The sequence below is a fragment of the Syngnathus scovelli genome, chromosome 1 (genome assembly GCF_024217435.2).
Source record: "Syngnathus scovelli strain Florida chromosome 1, RoL_Ssco_1.2, whole genome shotgun sequence".
In the NCBI taxonomy this organism is placed as follows: Eukaryota; Metazoa; Chordata; class Actinopteri; order Syngnathiformes; family Syngnathidae; genus Syngnathus; species Syngnathus scovelli.
The window spans coordinates 17,464,799-17,480,681 of record NC_090847.1 but is presented as its reverse complement, the minus strand read 5'-3'; the positions used below and the strand labels follow the sequence as shown (position 1 = coordinate 17,480,681).

Sequence of the window (15,883 nt, the reverse complement as noted above, 5' to 3'; positions counted from 1 at the left end):
TTCTCAAAAGCCGACAGTGCGCCTTATAGTCCGGTGCCCCTTATATTTGGAGCAAATTCCTAAATCTAAACTGGCCCGAAGCATTGTGTAATGAAATCAATCATAAGTGGCCCGCTGAAGACTATGAATCATGAATCAAAAAGACTATGGATCATTATTTTGTGATTATAAAGTAATTTGTTGGGTCTGAAGTTGAAATAAAAAAGATAAAATGAAGAATGATTGATTTGGATTAAAAATCTGACATGATGCATTAATGGTGCGCCTTACAGTCCGGTGCGCCTTATATAAGGACAACGTTTTAAAATGGCCCATTCATTGAAGGTGCGCCTTATAGTCCGGTGCACCTTACAGTCCGGAAAATACGGTATATTAAGGACCAGACATGATGACATCCCTAAATTTCTTGCAATTGTACATTGACAAACGTTTGCTCAGACAGTTGTTTACAAATGGGTGAACCTTGTCCCATCCTAGCTTGTGAACAACTGAGCATTTTGGGCATGCTCCTTTGATACCCAATCATGACAATCACCTGTTTTCCATTAATCTATTCACCAGTTGGGTGTTTACACTGAAGAAACACTAGGTGTTTACACCAAAAAAACACCTATTTTTTTTCAAAATGAACCAATGTTTGCAAAAAAAAACTCATTTCTTTTGTGTTTTCAGGTCAATTTAAGTGGGAAAGGGTTTAAAAATCAATGTAGCCCGTATTTCTTTCTCTGTTTTACACAATGTTCCACCTTCATTGTAATTGGCGTGTACCATACACTAAAAGGGAAATGTAAACACTTTTTTCTAATCAGTTATATGTGGTCAGTTCGCTTTAATATGTTTATGGAAGTGCACAACTGTGTTTGCCAATTCTGGATGGAATAATGAACAGCCATTTGCAACATTTCTAATGTTCTATGTTAATATTTTGTGTAACATTTAGCCTGTAACAGAAAATTCCAGAAGATGCAAGTTATATCTTCTTTTTATTTTTTTTATTTTTTTTTTTATCCCAAACACAAATTAGTACCAGTTTGGAGAGACCAAGCTGACAGAAAAATTGAGGGTGGCATCAATTCAAGCATATGGCAGCAAATGCTTTACGTATCTATGGAGGTAGGTTGGGGTCAAAAGTTTTGTACTTGAAAAAACAAAACTTGTACTTGAAAAAATGAAACTCGAAACTGAAAGTAAACGTGTTGAGCTTGTACACTCAGCTAGTACCACATCCCCCATGCCAGATTCGGGTCAAAAGTGTGAAACTCGAAAAAAAGATTTGACCCTGAAATAAAAAAAGATCTGAATCTGAAAAAAACTGTTGAACCTAAAAATTAGATGTGAATCTGAAAATATAAAACATGCAACTGAAAAAAAGACCTAAAAACTTGAAAAATAAATGGAGGTGAAATGTGAAAACAAATAGTTTATTCAAAAATTTACCAAAATTAACTAAACTCATCAAACCTTTTTATACAAGTATTTTTATTTTGAATCTTTTTTTTTTTTCATTTTTCAAGTTTAAAGCTCAACACATTTATTTTCAGTTTCTAGTTTTAGTTTTTTCAAGTACGAGTTTTGTTTTTTCAAAATTTTGGCCCCAATCTCCCTCCATAATTATCCTGCGAAAAGGAGAAACTATGATGAGGACTAACTCTGGCTAAAAGTGGAACATAACTTCTCTGTGTAAACTCACAGATGAGACAAAACATACTGTTTGTCTTATCTGCTGTTCTGCTGTTTAATTTTAGCAAGTAGTGTGGACTGTGCTGAATTCAATGTGATGGGCTTCCGATTTGATCTGATTTTATTAAGGTGTGCTCTTTCCTTTACCAAGCCGCTTTTTTATCTTTTTTTATTTTAATCCTAAGGTGTGGAACGAATCATATATGAATTAAAAGGATTGCTTATGTTCTTTGTTATACTTATAACACATTGAACAATTATGTTTAGCTGTTTTTAACAAAATTTCCCCTGTGAGTCAAGCCATAATAAAATTTTATATACCGTAATTTCCGGACTATAAATCGCGTTTTTTTTCATAGTTTGGGTGGGGGGGGCGACTTATAATCAGGAGTGACTTATATAGGTTTTTTTTCACAAATTTTTACTTGATCATTAAGACATCACTTACTTACAAGTATAGTTGACCACTTCCCATGTTATTTTTAGTATAGTTGATCACTTCACATGCTTTTATATCTTTATCTTGAACATATTCAAAACATAAAAAATAGAGAAAACATCAAATAAAGCAATTAACACTTTAAAGCACCATATCCAAGTCTACTGTCTGCTGTATGTACACTGGCTCCATTTTTGCTCCACTTATATTTATTATTATTATTTATTATTATTTGTTTATTTATCATTTATTCAACACTCTTATTTATTCATTGTTTGTGCCTTCTTGGTTTTTTTTGTGTTGCTTGTATGCATGTGTACAATCTCACCGAGGGATAGTGGGAACGTAATTTCAATCTCTTTGTGTATCTTGGTATATGAAAAAAAATCGACAATAAAGCAGACTTTGACTTTGATAAAACAACCAAACAAAACAAAAAACTACATCTGAAAAAAATTATATTGTCAGACGAAACTGGATGAGGGCGCTCTAAATTTCACTGTTGGCCGTGATTCATCAACTGGGTGGGCTTAAGAAAAATGGCACCAAAAAGAAACTCATATTTTGCAAGTTACAAACTTCAAGTTGTAAAATATGCAGCTAAAAACAGTAATCGAGCAGCAGAAAGAAAGTTTGGAGAACCGTGATGTACCAATGGATTACTATTTCAAGTGACGTCAGTGGCAGGGCGCGGCGCGGCGCGGCGGTTGTTTACATAAAGGACAAATGTACCAACGTAAGGACCACCGGCATCATTAGCAGTGATCATTTCTAAGTGACACGGAGGACAAAGAGTTTGAAGGAATTAAGGATTTGGAGTGACATAGAAGGTTTGAAAAACTATTATGGCTTTTGCGCACGCCCGGTCCTACTCTACTGAGTCGGGGACCGGCGCTCGGCCGAGTGGCTGTCTGCGAACGGTGCATGGGGCTCGGACATGGCCAGTACGCACGCCCGGTCCTATGCCATGGAGCTTTGTTTGATAAAGAGCCGTTTACCAAACCCACGTCTATCCTTGTACTTTGTTAACGCTACAATATAGTTATATACTAGATCTGTGGAATAAAGACGAGGCTAACGTCAGGGCGCACGCGCGGCGATGTTGACAAAGGACGAGGATTTAGTTTGATAAAGAGCCGTTTACCAAACCCACGTCTATCCTTGTACTTTGTTAACGCTACAATATAGTTATATACTAGATCTGTGGAATAAAGACGAGGCTGACAAAGGACAAGGAATTTGATCGATGTATTTAATGGATTTAAAGTGCACGGATGGTTTGATAATATTATTGCTTATATTATAGTTATTTGAAATATAGTTTATCTATCGTTATATGAGCCTGTGGAATATTTTGAAGTGCAAGCGCCCTCAGCCGCGCGCACCCATTGTTGACAAAGAACGATAGATGGATTTAATGAATTGGAGTGACACAGATGGTTTTATAAACATGTTATTTATGTAATAGTTGTCCTAAATCACTCTATATGTTACGTCAAGACCGTTCTCAGCTCCTCATTTGTGTTCGTCACGTTAGCATACCTATCGTTTAGCCTGTTGTTGTTATTGTTTAGCCTATTGTTGCTCGTTCATGACTGTTTTTGGTGTGGGATTTTGTCGAATAAATTGCCCCCCAAAATGCGACTTATACTCCGGAGTGACTTATATATGTTTTTTTTCACTTTTTGGGGCATTTTATGGCTGGTGCGACTTATACTCCGGAGCGACTTATAGTCCGGAAAATACGGTATTTTAATATGTTGCATCTTAAGCCTTAGCAAAACTCAACTTAAACTGTACATTGATTAAAAACAACCCAAAAAAAAAAACGCTTGCACGCTCGCAGTTCTTGTTGTATAGGTCCATTAACGTCGTCCCTGTAATGTAATGTTGACAAGGAAGTTTATTGGTTGGCTCCAAAAAGTCCATTACAACAAAAATCATTGTTTTCCACGACAGACATCTTGATCATCTAAAATAAAGCAATGAAATCGCTCCACCAGGCCCGATCCTGTGAGCGAATCCGATTCTGTCCGATACTCACCAAAGAGCCAGGGTTAGGGTTAGGGTTAGGGTTAGAATATCGTATCGGGACGTTCCCAATATGTAACACCATCTTGTTCTTTTCTTCATCCGCTTTGAGGATGTTATCTTCTTTTTGTGTTCCCTGATTGATAAGTTTGCTTCATATAGTTTTATTTTGACGCAGCCATTTGTCAGTGACTGCCCACTTGCTAGTGTTCCTCAACAAAGCAGCTGTAAAATTGGGGGATTTGTAGGAGTAATGGTTGATCTGGAGGCAGGTTGGAGGTAGGGTTAAAAAATCGTGAAAGGTTGCAAGTAATGCGGAGGGCTAGGTCTCTGTTAATTATGGCTGCTGTCGAATATGTGGCTTGTTTATTACCATGGTGACAAGTACAGTATATGCCCGTGACCATAATTATGGTGCTTGCAAGTTTTGCTCAGTGTAGGGCACTAGGCACTGTGACATATGGCCAGTGCAGTACCGTAAACGGCTACATTTTGAGTAATGCGGGTGAAAAATGCAAAAATGTTCAGAGAGTACTTCAGAGCAAAATGACTCGTGTGCCCAAACAGTACATTGTTTTGGTGTAGTCAAACGAAGAAAGTATTTGATTTCTCGTGAGCTTCATTTTAGTTTAAATGTGGCTTTACACAATGAGCATTTCCGCTGGCAATTGCAACTCGGCATGTTAAATAAAACAAAAAATCAAAACCCTAGCACTGGTCCAAATAACTTTTTTACTGTTTATATACTTTGTATTGTTTACGAAGCATCAACTTAAATATTCTCAAGCATTTTTTCAAATGTCTGAGCCTACAAAGTACAAAGTATGATTTGAAATTGTTCTTAATTTCAATCATTTGAATTTGTATATTTTTTAATTCAAGAAAATAGTGTGATTTTAAAAACAAAAACTGTTGATTGTATTAAAAAGGAAAACAATTGATTGTAAGATATTAAGTTAAATATTTTATTTTCTCTTTTGTGTTTTTTAATTACAACAATATAATTTATTTGAATAATTGATTATTCAATAGGATTTTCAATAGGACACTTAAATACTAAAATATTCGATAGCTACAACCCTACATTCCGTAATAGTGTAATATTTGGTGTCTGCGATTAACAAAATTAGCAAGTTTCTCTATGAATAAAGTCATTAATTAATAAAACTGCACCACAAAGGTGAAAAAAAGTTCTTGCTAGGTTTGTGCATGTCAGTATGCAAAGGGGTAGAAAATTCAACAGCATTACATGTAACCTGGAGCACAGTGAAGACTGTAAAAACAACCACATTGCTGTTACCAAAAGTTGATTAAAAGACTGGTGTCAAGAGACCCACGGCATCATAAAACCTGCTGGAGTAATTTCTGCTGTAGTCCTGGTTGTACAGCAATGAAATACAGTCACAGCCACAGCATTATTGGTTTCTTTTCTGTCTCTCGTTCTCTCTCCTCCCTCTCTCTCGAATACAAGTTCATTTTGTCCAAAAGCCTTCAAATTCCACTCAAAAGCATCATCTTTTCAGCAGAGAATTAACCCAGGTATACATCCAAATTAACAGAATGTTCACCAAAAGACAATATGAGTTGGCCCAGACAGAACCCAGACCTAAATCCAACTGAAAACATGTGGGATGTATGCACAAGCAATGCCCTTGCAATTTGACAAATTTGGAATGTCTCTGCAAGCAATGGTGGCCCAGGAGTCAAGAACTGCCGTACTAACATAACCTTTCCTGCAAGCTGAATTCTCAATTTTTGCGAGTTCACAAAAATCCATCTTGTCCCGAGCCTACTGATTTCTTCTGAGCCGGTCACCGAATGACTGGACCAATCACAAAGCAACAATGTGTTTGGGGGCGGGATATGTGGCTGCAATGAAGGCAAAAAGCGACGAGGCCGGGAAAACAAGCAAAACAACCAAACATGCATGGATGCTGCAATTAGTTCTGTTCTTCCGGAGTTATTCACAGTTTCCCTTTGGAAGAAGAGCAGTGAGAGGCGCTTTGTGCATTTGGGCTGGAAATACCTAATGTCCCGATTAGGATTTCCGCTGCCGTGATTTGTCAAAAGAAAAGTTTGGTAGGCTGTACAAGGAGATCGCAATGTCCCAGATTGATAATGTAAAGAACTACGTCGAATGATTCATGTAATCATCTGGCTCTTGCCAGGTAAATACTAAGCCTTTTATCTCAAAAACAGAATGCTGTAATTGAAGTAAATGTCTTTCAACAAACTACAGTGTCAGGTTTCGTGTGGTTCGTTTTAGTACATACCGTATATTTTTTTGATTGAATTGAGATCACATGTACAATGACTAAAGTTGATTTACAAGTGCCTTTTTTTCCTGTAAACCTGCTATTTAAACAGTAGTGTGGTCACTTCTTGTCTATATCCACTGTGTATGTGTGCAGAAGTGAAAAGGGTGGGGTCACACACAAGGTCAGATAACCTCTGGGAAGAAATCTTTGAAAATACTATATGACTTGTGCTACGTCTGATGTACGTAGGTGCGTGTATGTGTACATTTTGTTTTGGAATAAGGGTCTGCAGTTGGATTTGTTTGTTAAAACCTTTTCATCAAATGTCGTTTGCACGCAGCTTCCCAGTCATCACGTGCCCCTTGTTTGTGCGTGTGAATGTGTTTGTCCCTAGTTGTGGGTGAATCAAGAGGATGGAGGAGGGGAACCAGCCGAAGGCACGAGCGAGGTTCAAAATGGTCACCTGGACCCAGCCAACGATTGTTTGTGTCTGGGCTCGCCTCTCCAGAACCGTGACCAAATGAGAGCTAACGTCATCAACGAGATCATGAGCACGGAGAGACACTACATCAAACACCTCAAGGACATTTGTGAGGTACAAAATGCATTAGAAACTGGCAGATAGGTACAGACTAGTTAGATATCATTAGCTGTTAGTCAGCACCTATAGGTTTAAAAGGAATAAATTATGGAACATTTACATTTTAATGTTGAGGTGCCAAAGTCGCGCGTCGGTCATGGTAACCGCATGGTAAACCTTCTTATTCGCGCTATCAGGGCTCATTGCCGCTGTCCTGACTCTTTCTCCACGGCAGTGCGTTTTTCCTTTGTGCGCGGCTATCACGTCTCCGCTCTCACCATGCTAGCCGGCTTACACGCCCTCACGCTAGACCTCGGGGACGCGCGTCGCCGATACGAAACTGCGCGTGCTAATCGGCGCTATCGCCACCACCTGTCCCGTGTTACCCGCTGAATAGGCCATATGTGTAGACATCGTTCGTCGCCGGTCAGTCGTCGCTGTTTTGTCTGCTTTGACACACGCACACCTCCCACCTAATTTCCGTTTGCCTGATCCACTGTGTAGCGGTACGCCTGGCTGGTTGTCTGCCTTGAAACACGCACGCCTTCCATCTGATTCCCGTTAGCCTGATCTGTTGTGTAATGAGATACCCGCACGATACAAGCTTGCTGACCAGCTCGTCAGTCACCTCGTGCACCCGCTCTGCTGGCGTTCTAGCCTCCTTTTTCCCCTTTTTCCTTTTTTCGCACACACTAAATTAACAGTCCGTGTTGCACTTGGTTGTCCTGCCTCGTTCGTGACAGGCTGGCTGCCGCACTTGTCCGCAGTGACGCACATTGCTCAGAGGCACGCCCCGCGCTATCTGCGTGTATTTAAATGCTGTTCTTCCGTCACTTATAAACCTGCGAAATCGCGCATTTGCGTAACGTGAAGCGCAAATTGGTGAGGGAACCCTAACCCTTTATATCCTAAATATATGTATTATTTACTTAGAATCATGATTTTGAATCAGTGGTTATTTCAGTTTCGTTCAATTGATGGCTCCCAACCACATCATCTTTTGGAAACTTAATGAACTTTCTTCTGCAGGGTTACCTCCGCCAGTGCAGGAAACGGGTGGACATGTTTAATGATGACCAACTGAAGGTCATCTTCGGCAACATTGAGGACATCTACCGTTTCCAGATGGGATTTGTTAGAGACTTGGAGAAACAATATAACACAGAGGAGCCCCACCTGTCTGAAATTGGACCATGCTTTTTAGAGCATGTGAGTTCATTGTGCAAGATTCAAAAATATATTTGTTATTGAAATACAAATGAGTATAATTTAACATGCAACAGCAAAATAAAAAACAAGGTTTCCCCCCAAGCTCATAAACATTTGGACATACTTATATCCACTACTGTGCTTGTCCTATTATTCCTTCTCCTTAAGGACTGCTCTTTAGAGATTTGTGGTTTTGGATTGACTATTTAAGACTTTATTTGAACATCGAGTGCAAAAGAAATTAGAAATGTTGGACTCTTTTGTGTTCAATGTCATTCATGAATAGGGGGAGTTAAGGGCCTATTTCAAGGCGCGAGTCTTGTGCAAATCGCAGTTTAACCTTTCTTTTGCTGGTAGAATTAGGCGTAATGGGGCGTGTGGGCCTTTATTATAAAATTTACTACTTATACTATGTTTTTACACAATTCAAAATTCAAGAAGGCCGGAAATTATAGACGGATATGACACTTTCAGCAACAATATGGTTTGGCTCAAGAATCAAGAACACGATCAAGGAACCACTTTCTGTTCTTCACTTTACCCATCCGACTAAACAAACAAACAAAAACAAAAACAAACAACTCTTAATATTTTATGTTAATGAAAAATTATTTTGTTTTTAATTTGTTATTCCTACTTTTCTTCTTCTTTATTACAGCAAGATGGTTTCTGGATATATTCAGAATACTGCAATAACCACTTGGATGCTTGCATGGAGCTGAGCAAGTTGATGAGGGATGGCAGGTACCAGCACTTTTTTGAGGCCTGTCGACTCCTCCAGCAAATGATTGACATTGCCATAGACGGCTTCTTGCTCACCCCTGTTCAGAAGATCTGCAAATATCCCCTCCAGTTGGCCGAACTTCTCAAATACACGGCACAAGAGCACAGGTATGACACAATATACATACACGTAACAGTATTGTATTACAAGTACTCAGTACTTCTCTTGGGAATTAATCTTATTTTGGGTTGCAAATTCAAGTTTTGAATTTTACCTACAATAATTGTCATCTCAGTATGTGTGCAAAATGACCGCTTTACATATACATGTACATATAAATTCAGACGTGCAAACCTGGACATGCAAGCCCGCAGAAACATAGCGTAATAGATTTAGCGTAACTCAGCCAGCTTCAGGTCATTCACAAACGAGGCGCTCTCAGCCAGTTGCCAGCTCTGCCAGCGAGACCTGCCAATTCAGTCTTTGACAGCAGAGAATCTGCCAAGTATAGGCCATCTCTCTGTCAAACACATACGCACTATATTTGGATGTGTAGCAACCAGAGGCAAAGAGAAAAATCCTTATCAGATAGCATTGATGCTCTCGTTTTTGAAGTTGCTAAACCAAGTGGCTAATTAGAATCCAATAGTGACTTGCTATTGGACCTTGTTCTAGCAGGCCCACCACTAATACTTCAGTATACATTCCTCGTCTATTAAGGTAGACTGTGTCTTTCATTAGTGCAAAATCACCACATTTTATTTTTCATTATTTATTTAAAGAGCGACCTGTTTTCAAAGACTTTAACATGACCATTAAATTCCCCAAGAGTCATTATGTGTGCACTGTCTGTGTCTGTAGCGACTATCGATATGTGGCAGCAGCTTTGGCGGTAATGCGAAACGTCACCCAGCAGATCAATGAGAGGAAGAGGAGACTGGAAAACATTGACAAAATTGCCCAGTGGCAAGCGTCTGTTTTAGACTGGGAGGTATGTACGTGTGCGTGTGTGCGTAGGCGTTTCTCCATGTCTTCAATGTACAATGGCTTCTCACTGCGTCTGTAAAAGCTACAGCTTTTGTGTACATGAAGCCTTAACACAACAATCGGTGTACCTTGAGAGACAAAATATGCTCCTACTGTAGACCCCTACTTCATACCCCTATGCTGGATTTATATATGAAATCTGCTTTGTCTATCTTCTTCTAGGTTAGTAAATTAGTTCCTAGGCTCTGGGATCGGTTTCATTTTTGCATAAATGACACCGTTTCTTGAATCGCACAATTTAACAAGCATTAATTGCATGAGATTTCACAGAGAGCACAGAATAACCACATGTACACATACTACATTTTGTGAAAATAATTTGTTTTGTATGTGACTTTGAAATTAATCACTTTTTTCATCCTTAATTTTTGTTACAGTTATTATATAATTGAATCTTTTTGTTAGTTTCCTCACCAGTCTGTATTCTGTTTTCCAAAGTGTTTATTATAGCTTCAGAGACCAGACTAAAAACAAATGAACAGGAAGACACCAAAGGAGAGTGTGCAATACTCATAAGCTGAAAGGCCTATTTGTGTTTTGTCTTGATTTTAGTGGCTTCTTTATGAGTTAACATCAAAATTTAGTTCAGATAATAGTTTTATAGAATAATCATTTGCTCAATGACTTCAAACACTTTTTGGCTTTGACACCATCACCACATGCAACTTCTGCAATTTGTGTCAGATTTTGGAGCAGGTTCTTCCTTTAGGTGCATCTTACGTTTGAGCGACTGCTTTCATTAGTACACTAAGACTCAAAGCAAAAGTATTGTACAAAATTGATGTAAAATGATATAATATACATAAATATAAATGAACATGGTGGCCAAATGAATAGGACCAAAATAGACAGATGGTGATTCTAAGTTTGTTTGAATAAATACAATGGATTTACCTTCCAGGGGGTTACACTTTATCTACACATCTATCTTCAAGGGTCTTTAAATCCTCTTCTCGGAAGTACAGTATGTTGTTCAGCTCTACTCGTGTGCTCTGTTTTGAAAGGACATTGTTATGCATCTCGAATTAAAAAGATAAAGCCAAAATAATTCTATTATTTAACGATTTGTTCAAAGAGTGAACCTTTGATTTATTGATTTTGAATTTGGGTTTTTTGTGTTTTTGGGGGGGCTGGTCTAGGGGGATGATATCTTGGACAGAAGCTCTGAGCTCATCTACACTGGGGAGCTGTCATGGATCTATCAGCCATATGGGCGCAGCCAGCAGCGAGTCTTCTTCCTCTTTGATCACCAGCTGGTTCTCTGTAAGAAGGTAAAATGTCTTTTTCTTTGTTCATTTTCTTCCTTTCATTTTGTTTTCTGTTTGCATGAAAACAAAGCTGAACACAAAACAGTTGTGCATCCCATGCTGACCACAGAGGTGCTTGAAGCCAGTGCAACTTCTTGCTTAGGCTGGAGATGTACCGTAGAAGACGCACGAGCCCTCCGTTAAGTTCAAATACTCAGCACATTTCTCAAAATGTAGCTGCGGTAGTTTTGGCTTCGATGCACCGAGGCTGTGCTCCCCTGTCAGATGAATATTCAGGCTTGGCTACACTCAACTATACATGCACACAGAGACACGGGCACGAATGCAGTGAGACACTTGGATACATTGTATTAATCATTTAGTGACCTCTACCACAAATCAATTACGGTATTTGTGCAGTGCCCCTTAAAAAAAAGCTCCAAGGCTACGCTGAATTACAGTTTAGTCTTTTTTTTTTTTTTTCCGCTCGATACTTCCTCCTCTAGCATTCTAAATCCAGTGACAGGCCTCAGGGGTGTGAGAGCTCCATCTTTTCCTCTCCCATTGTTCTTATCAGGATTGTACATAGATGCAGGTTTATCTCTGCATACTCATTAGATGTTCTGCTTCTCATTTCACCCCAGCTGACCTCATCATGTGACTAGATGTTGTTTGGCCCTAAGGCTATTGTGCTGTGGCGATTACTTACATGGGAGAAGTAAATCAAGTTACATTGGCTAAGGTTATTTGTGCTGGATGCACTGTTGGCATGGTCAGATTTTGGCTTCTGCCGTTTCTAAGAGGGTGAATGTGTGTGTTATATAATGCTCTGCTATATAGCGTAATTATTGATTAAAAAGGACAATCTGCAAATGTATGCAAACCGTTGTGTAGTCAAAATACAATTTCACTTCTTTTTACATACTGTCACAGTCTAATCTTTCAAGCCTTGTTTTCGGGTGAGCCGAGTCCGATCTGGTGGCTGAATTCACTTTTAACCTAAAATGATTACAATTATTTTACCATGAAATGTTAATGGGTTGCTTGGAAGACATGGTGGTACAAAGAAGATGGAGGGAAGTCGGACGTAATGCTTTGGGTGCAAAGCTGTAAATAAAGTCGATAAAAAAGAAATGCAAGACTGATTGCCGAGAATACTAACCGGTACACACAGACCAGACCCGACTGTCCCGTACAGGCCCAGAGTGCCTGTCTGTCCGTCCGTCCGTATGTCTGGACCCCGTTATATAAGCTTATTCTTAGCTTCACTCGGGGACCCTTTTCCTCATGCTATTAAAATGTCATGTTACATGTCGTATATGAAAGAAAGATTTATGATGGTGTGAAGAAATAAAGTTTCATTCATTCATTCATTCATTCATGTGCTTTGGAAATAAGTCATAACTTGCTTACTTCACCGATTTTTACAAAGCTTACTGTTTTAGCCTACTTTTTTGTCAATGCCAATGTGCATGCTATAAATATAGACAATGCATTTTTGATTTTTGTGAAGTCCACGAATATGGAATGCCGCAACACTTTGCCTGCACAAGCTTTTATGTATGGTTGAAACACTCAATACGCTCATCATTGCCAGTGTTAAATAATGTTGATAAGTGTATTTCTTGGAAAACTGGCATCGCTCGATGTGCAAAGTGAGTGTTAGTATATTTGGGCAGCAGATGGAAAGGGTTTCTTTAGACAGACTGTCAGGGAAAACTGGAAGGTGCTTGATGACCCCTTGGCACGATTGAAAGACATGGACACACATCACATGCTTGTACCACACACAATTCATCTTTCTATGCACCTCACCAGGATCTGATACGACGGGACATTCTGTACTATAAGGGTCGTATCGACATGGATCGCTACGAGGTGCGGGACGCCATTGACGGGAGAGATGATGACTTCAACGTAAGTGTGAAGAACGCCTTCAAATTGTGCAACAAAGACTGCGACGAGATCCACATCTTCCTGGCCAAGAAGCCGGAGGAGAAGATCCGCTGGCTCAGGGCTTTCCATGAGGAGAGGAAGATGGTGCAGGAGGATGAGAAAATCGGTTAGTCATATCTTTAGACAGCATTTGCTTCACTCACAATAGCTTCAGTCATTGCTCTTATGTATGCAATACAACATGTCTGCATAACAACATTTTTGAAGGTGTACTGTTTTAGTGTATAATACTACAGGTTAAAACCTTTTGGTAAAATGATAAATGTAAACTTTGTCCTTTAATCAATCGTGTGGATGCAGAGAAACATTTACACCGCTGTTCATCATATTAATCTTCCGCTCATCTGTACATATTTTTAGCAGTCCAATTGCTCCATTGATTTAAACATCATCTACTTTTACTTTTCCGAGCCCAAAAATTAAATATTTTTCTTTCTGAAGAGTGATTATTGACAAAAAAACAGTGACATGGCATCATTGTCATGGCGTCACTTAAGACACCTGCGTACTAAGCATCCAATCAGATAGTTCCGCTCTCATATTTATATGGTATGATCACATGAACTTGCCTGAGTATGATGTATACTGTGTTGTTTAGGTTTTGAGATCTCAGAGTACCAGAAACGGCAGGCGGCCATGACAGTGAGAAAGGTGACCAAACAGAAAGGTGAGGCAACAAGAAGATATCAGGTGATTTTCATTTTCTTTTCCTCGCTGGCGTGCTCTGTCTTCTCATCGTTGTTTACTGTTTGTTCAACCTGCTTTTTCATACCTACTTTCATTAACTTTCCTTAAACATACAAACGCACATATTATACAGGGTGCACTGAGTACACTGGAAAAATACCGTAGATTAAGGTGAAATTTTGGTCTTGTACGGTATTTGAGTTAAATGTCTGCTTGCTCACGTCAAGCTGACTTGCTACATGCAGTAGAGCAGCCCGTTAAGCATCAATGAAAAGACAGAAGGACTGTGTGCATGAAGTATTGAGTTTTAAAGATGACACCTGTCTTCATGGCATCTGGATCCGGTGTCACAGTTTTCCTCACGCAATTTCTTAACCAGCAAGCGTTTGGGTTAGGCTTTGCAACATATATATATTTTCAATGAAACTGAAGCTATATGTGAATTGAATACCCAGACCTTCACCATATGCCTCACAGCTGTCGCTGAAGTTTTAGGTACGATTTAAAATTTGAAATTAGAGCTTGAGGCAAGTATATTTAGGAAATTGCAGAGAAAGGTGGCTCGACAAGGTGGGAACTGATGCCGGGGGGCTGAATACAATGAATGGCCCACTGCAATTTTTAGATTTTAATGAACCCTACAATTTTGAAAACTATGTATCATATTCATGCCACTTGGCAATTATAAATTACAATTTTGAAAACTGTGTATCATAGTCATTCCACTTGGCAATTATATGCTACTTTGTATCGGTTAAGCAAATCAAAGCTTAATTTAAAAAGCTATTGTAAGATGTGGAAAGTTTCAAGTGGGATGAATACTTTTCAAGGCACTGTGTATTCTTTATGTGCTTTGTTGTCTTTGTCAGAACTGAATCCACATTGAAATAATAGACACAATTTACTTGATGTAAATAAGTCTGATGGAACTACAAATACAGCCAGCACTGAAACCCAACAGCTTAGTGAAGAAAAAGAGGTGTTTTCGAGATGCTAGCGCCTGTCAGCATAAACACTGGGACCACATGTCACAAGTGCTGGTGTCATTCTTTGCATCTTAGCTACTTTAGTGTTAGTCTAGATGGTTTTTTTTTTTATTTTACCCATGACAGTTTTTTTTTTTTTTCCGCTATGGTCAGCAGCACAATAAGCATGATCATCCATTAAAGTATGAATTAACCAATAACTACTTCTGAATGTTCTCTCTGGCGTCAACCCTCATAGATGTCTTTTCCAAGTAAATGTGTCTGTGCTATATGTGTACATGGCTGGCACAAGGTGAAGTACTCTCTTGAATTTCAGATTCATTTATAGATTTCATCTTGAGAAAGAGGGCCATGTTGTATGGACATGGTTTGAAAATGATAAAGGTATATGCCTAAGAGTTCTCTTTAGATCTTAGCACAATAAGATGCCATGGCAACTGCTCAAATAGCATTGGGAGGTGTTGTCACTAAACGTTGGCGCTGGGGCATGCAGTCGCTGCCCTGTGTGCTGATAAGCATTATCTAATGGAGTATCTCAGAGAAACAGCTTCCTCTTTCACAAATAGATCAAACTGCTGCTAAAACAGTGTTTGGCAAAATACCTGTAACAAAGCACACCCTTTCTCCAAATTATTTTTTTCTGAGATGCCATGGCAACTTTGATCTCCAAATATAGTAGTTTGTAACTACGCCAGCATACTTGTGATGCTTGTAGACTAGCTCGATGACATGGTAGAATCTAGTTAAATGCACAGTAGAAAGCTTTCTTTTGGGCTCTATTTTCACCACTCTTGTGTTCCTCAAGTGTTGAGGGTGCTATTCAAACAAATATGCCGACAATGAAAACGGAGCAACAATGTCTCCTGTCCAGCATTGGATCGGATGTGACGTGTCGGTTCTCTCGTTTGCTTGCGACAGACCGTGCTTGAATAGCATCTCTCGTCTCCCTTGTGTCATCACTAATGCTGAATTCCACTTCTCATCCTCTTCAGCAGTCATCATATGATCACGTTTCAGGTTTACCATGCAGCAATGGACT

At 39.1% G+C, this 15,883-nt stretch overlaps 1 protein-coding gene across 11 annotated transcripts in view; it reads left to right on the top strand.

The window, feature by feature from the left end:
• Window positions 1-15,883, top strand: part of LOC125983475 (rho guanine nucleotide exchange factor 9) — a 44,825-nt gene that overhangs the window by 24,781 nt on the left and 4,161 nt on the right. For 9 of the 11 annotated variants that reach the window (XM_049744745.2, XM_049744737.2, XM_049744699.2 and 6 more), the window contains 7 exons: window positions 6,803-7,003; window positions 8,018-8,197; window positions 8,856-9,088; window positions 9,783-9,912; window positions 11,108-11,239; window positions 13,034-13,277; window positions 13,770-13,838. In XM_049744745.2, coding sequence (XP_049600702.1) covers window positions 6,803-7,003; window positions 8,018-8,197; window positions 8,856-9,088; window positions 9,783-9,912; window positions 11,108-11,239; window positions 13,034-13,277; window positions 13,770-13,838 — 1,189 coding nt within the window. Of the gene's footprint in view, window positions 1-6,802; window positions 7,004-8,017; window positions 8,198-8,855; window positions 9,089-9,782; window positions 9,913-11,107; window positions 11,240-13,033; window positions 13,278-13,769; window positions 13,862-15,160; window positions 15,229-15,883 lie in introns of all 11 variants that reach the window. The other 2 variants (XM_049744717.2, XM_049744727.2) reach the window with 2 other exon arrangements.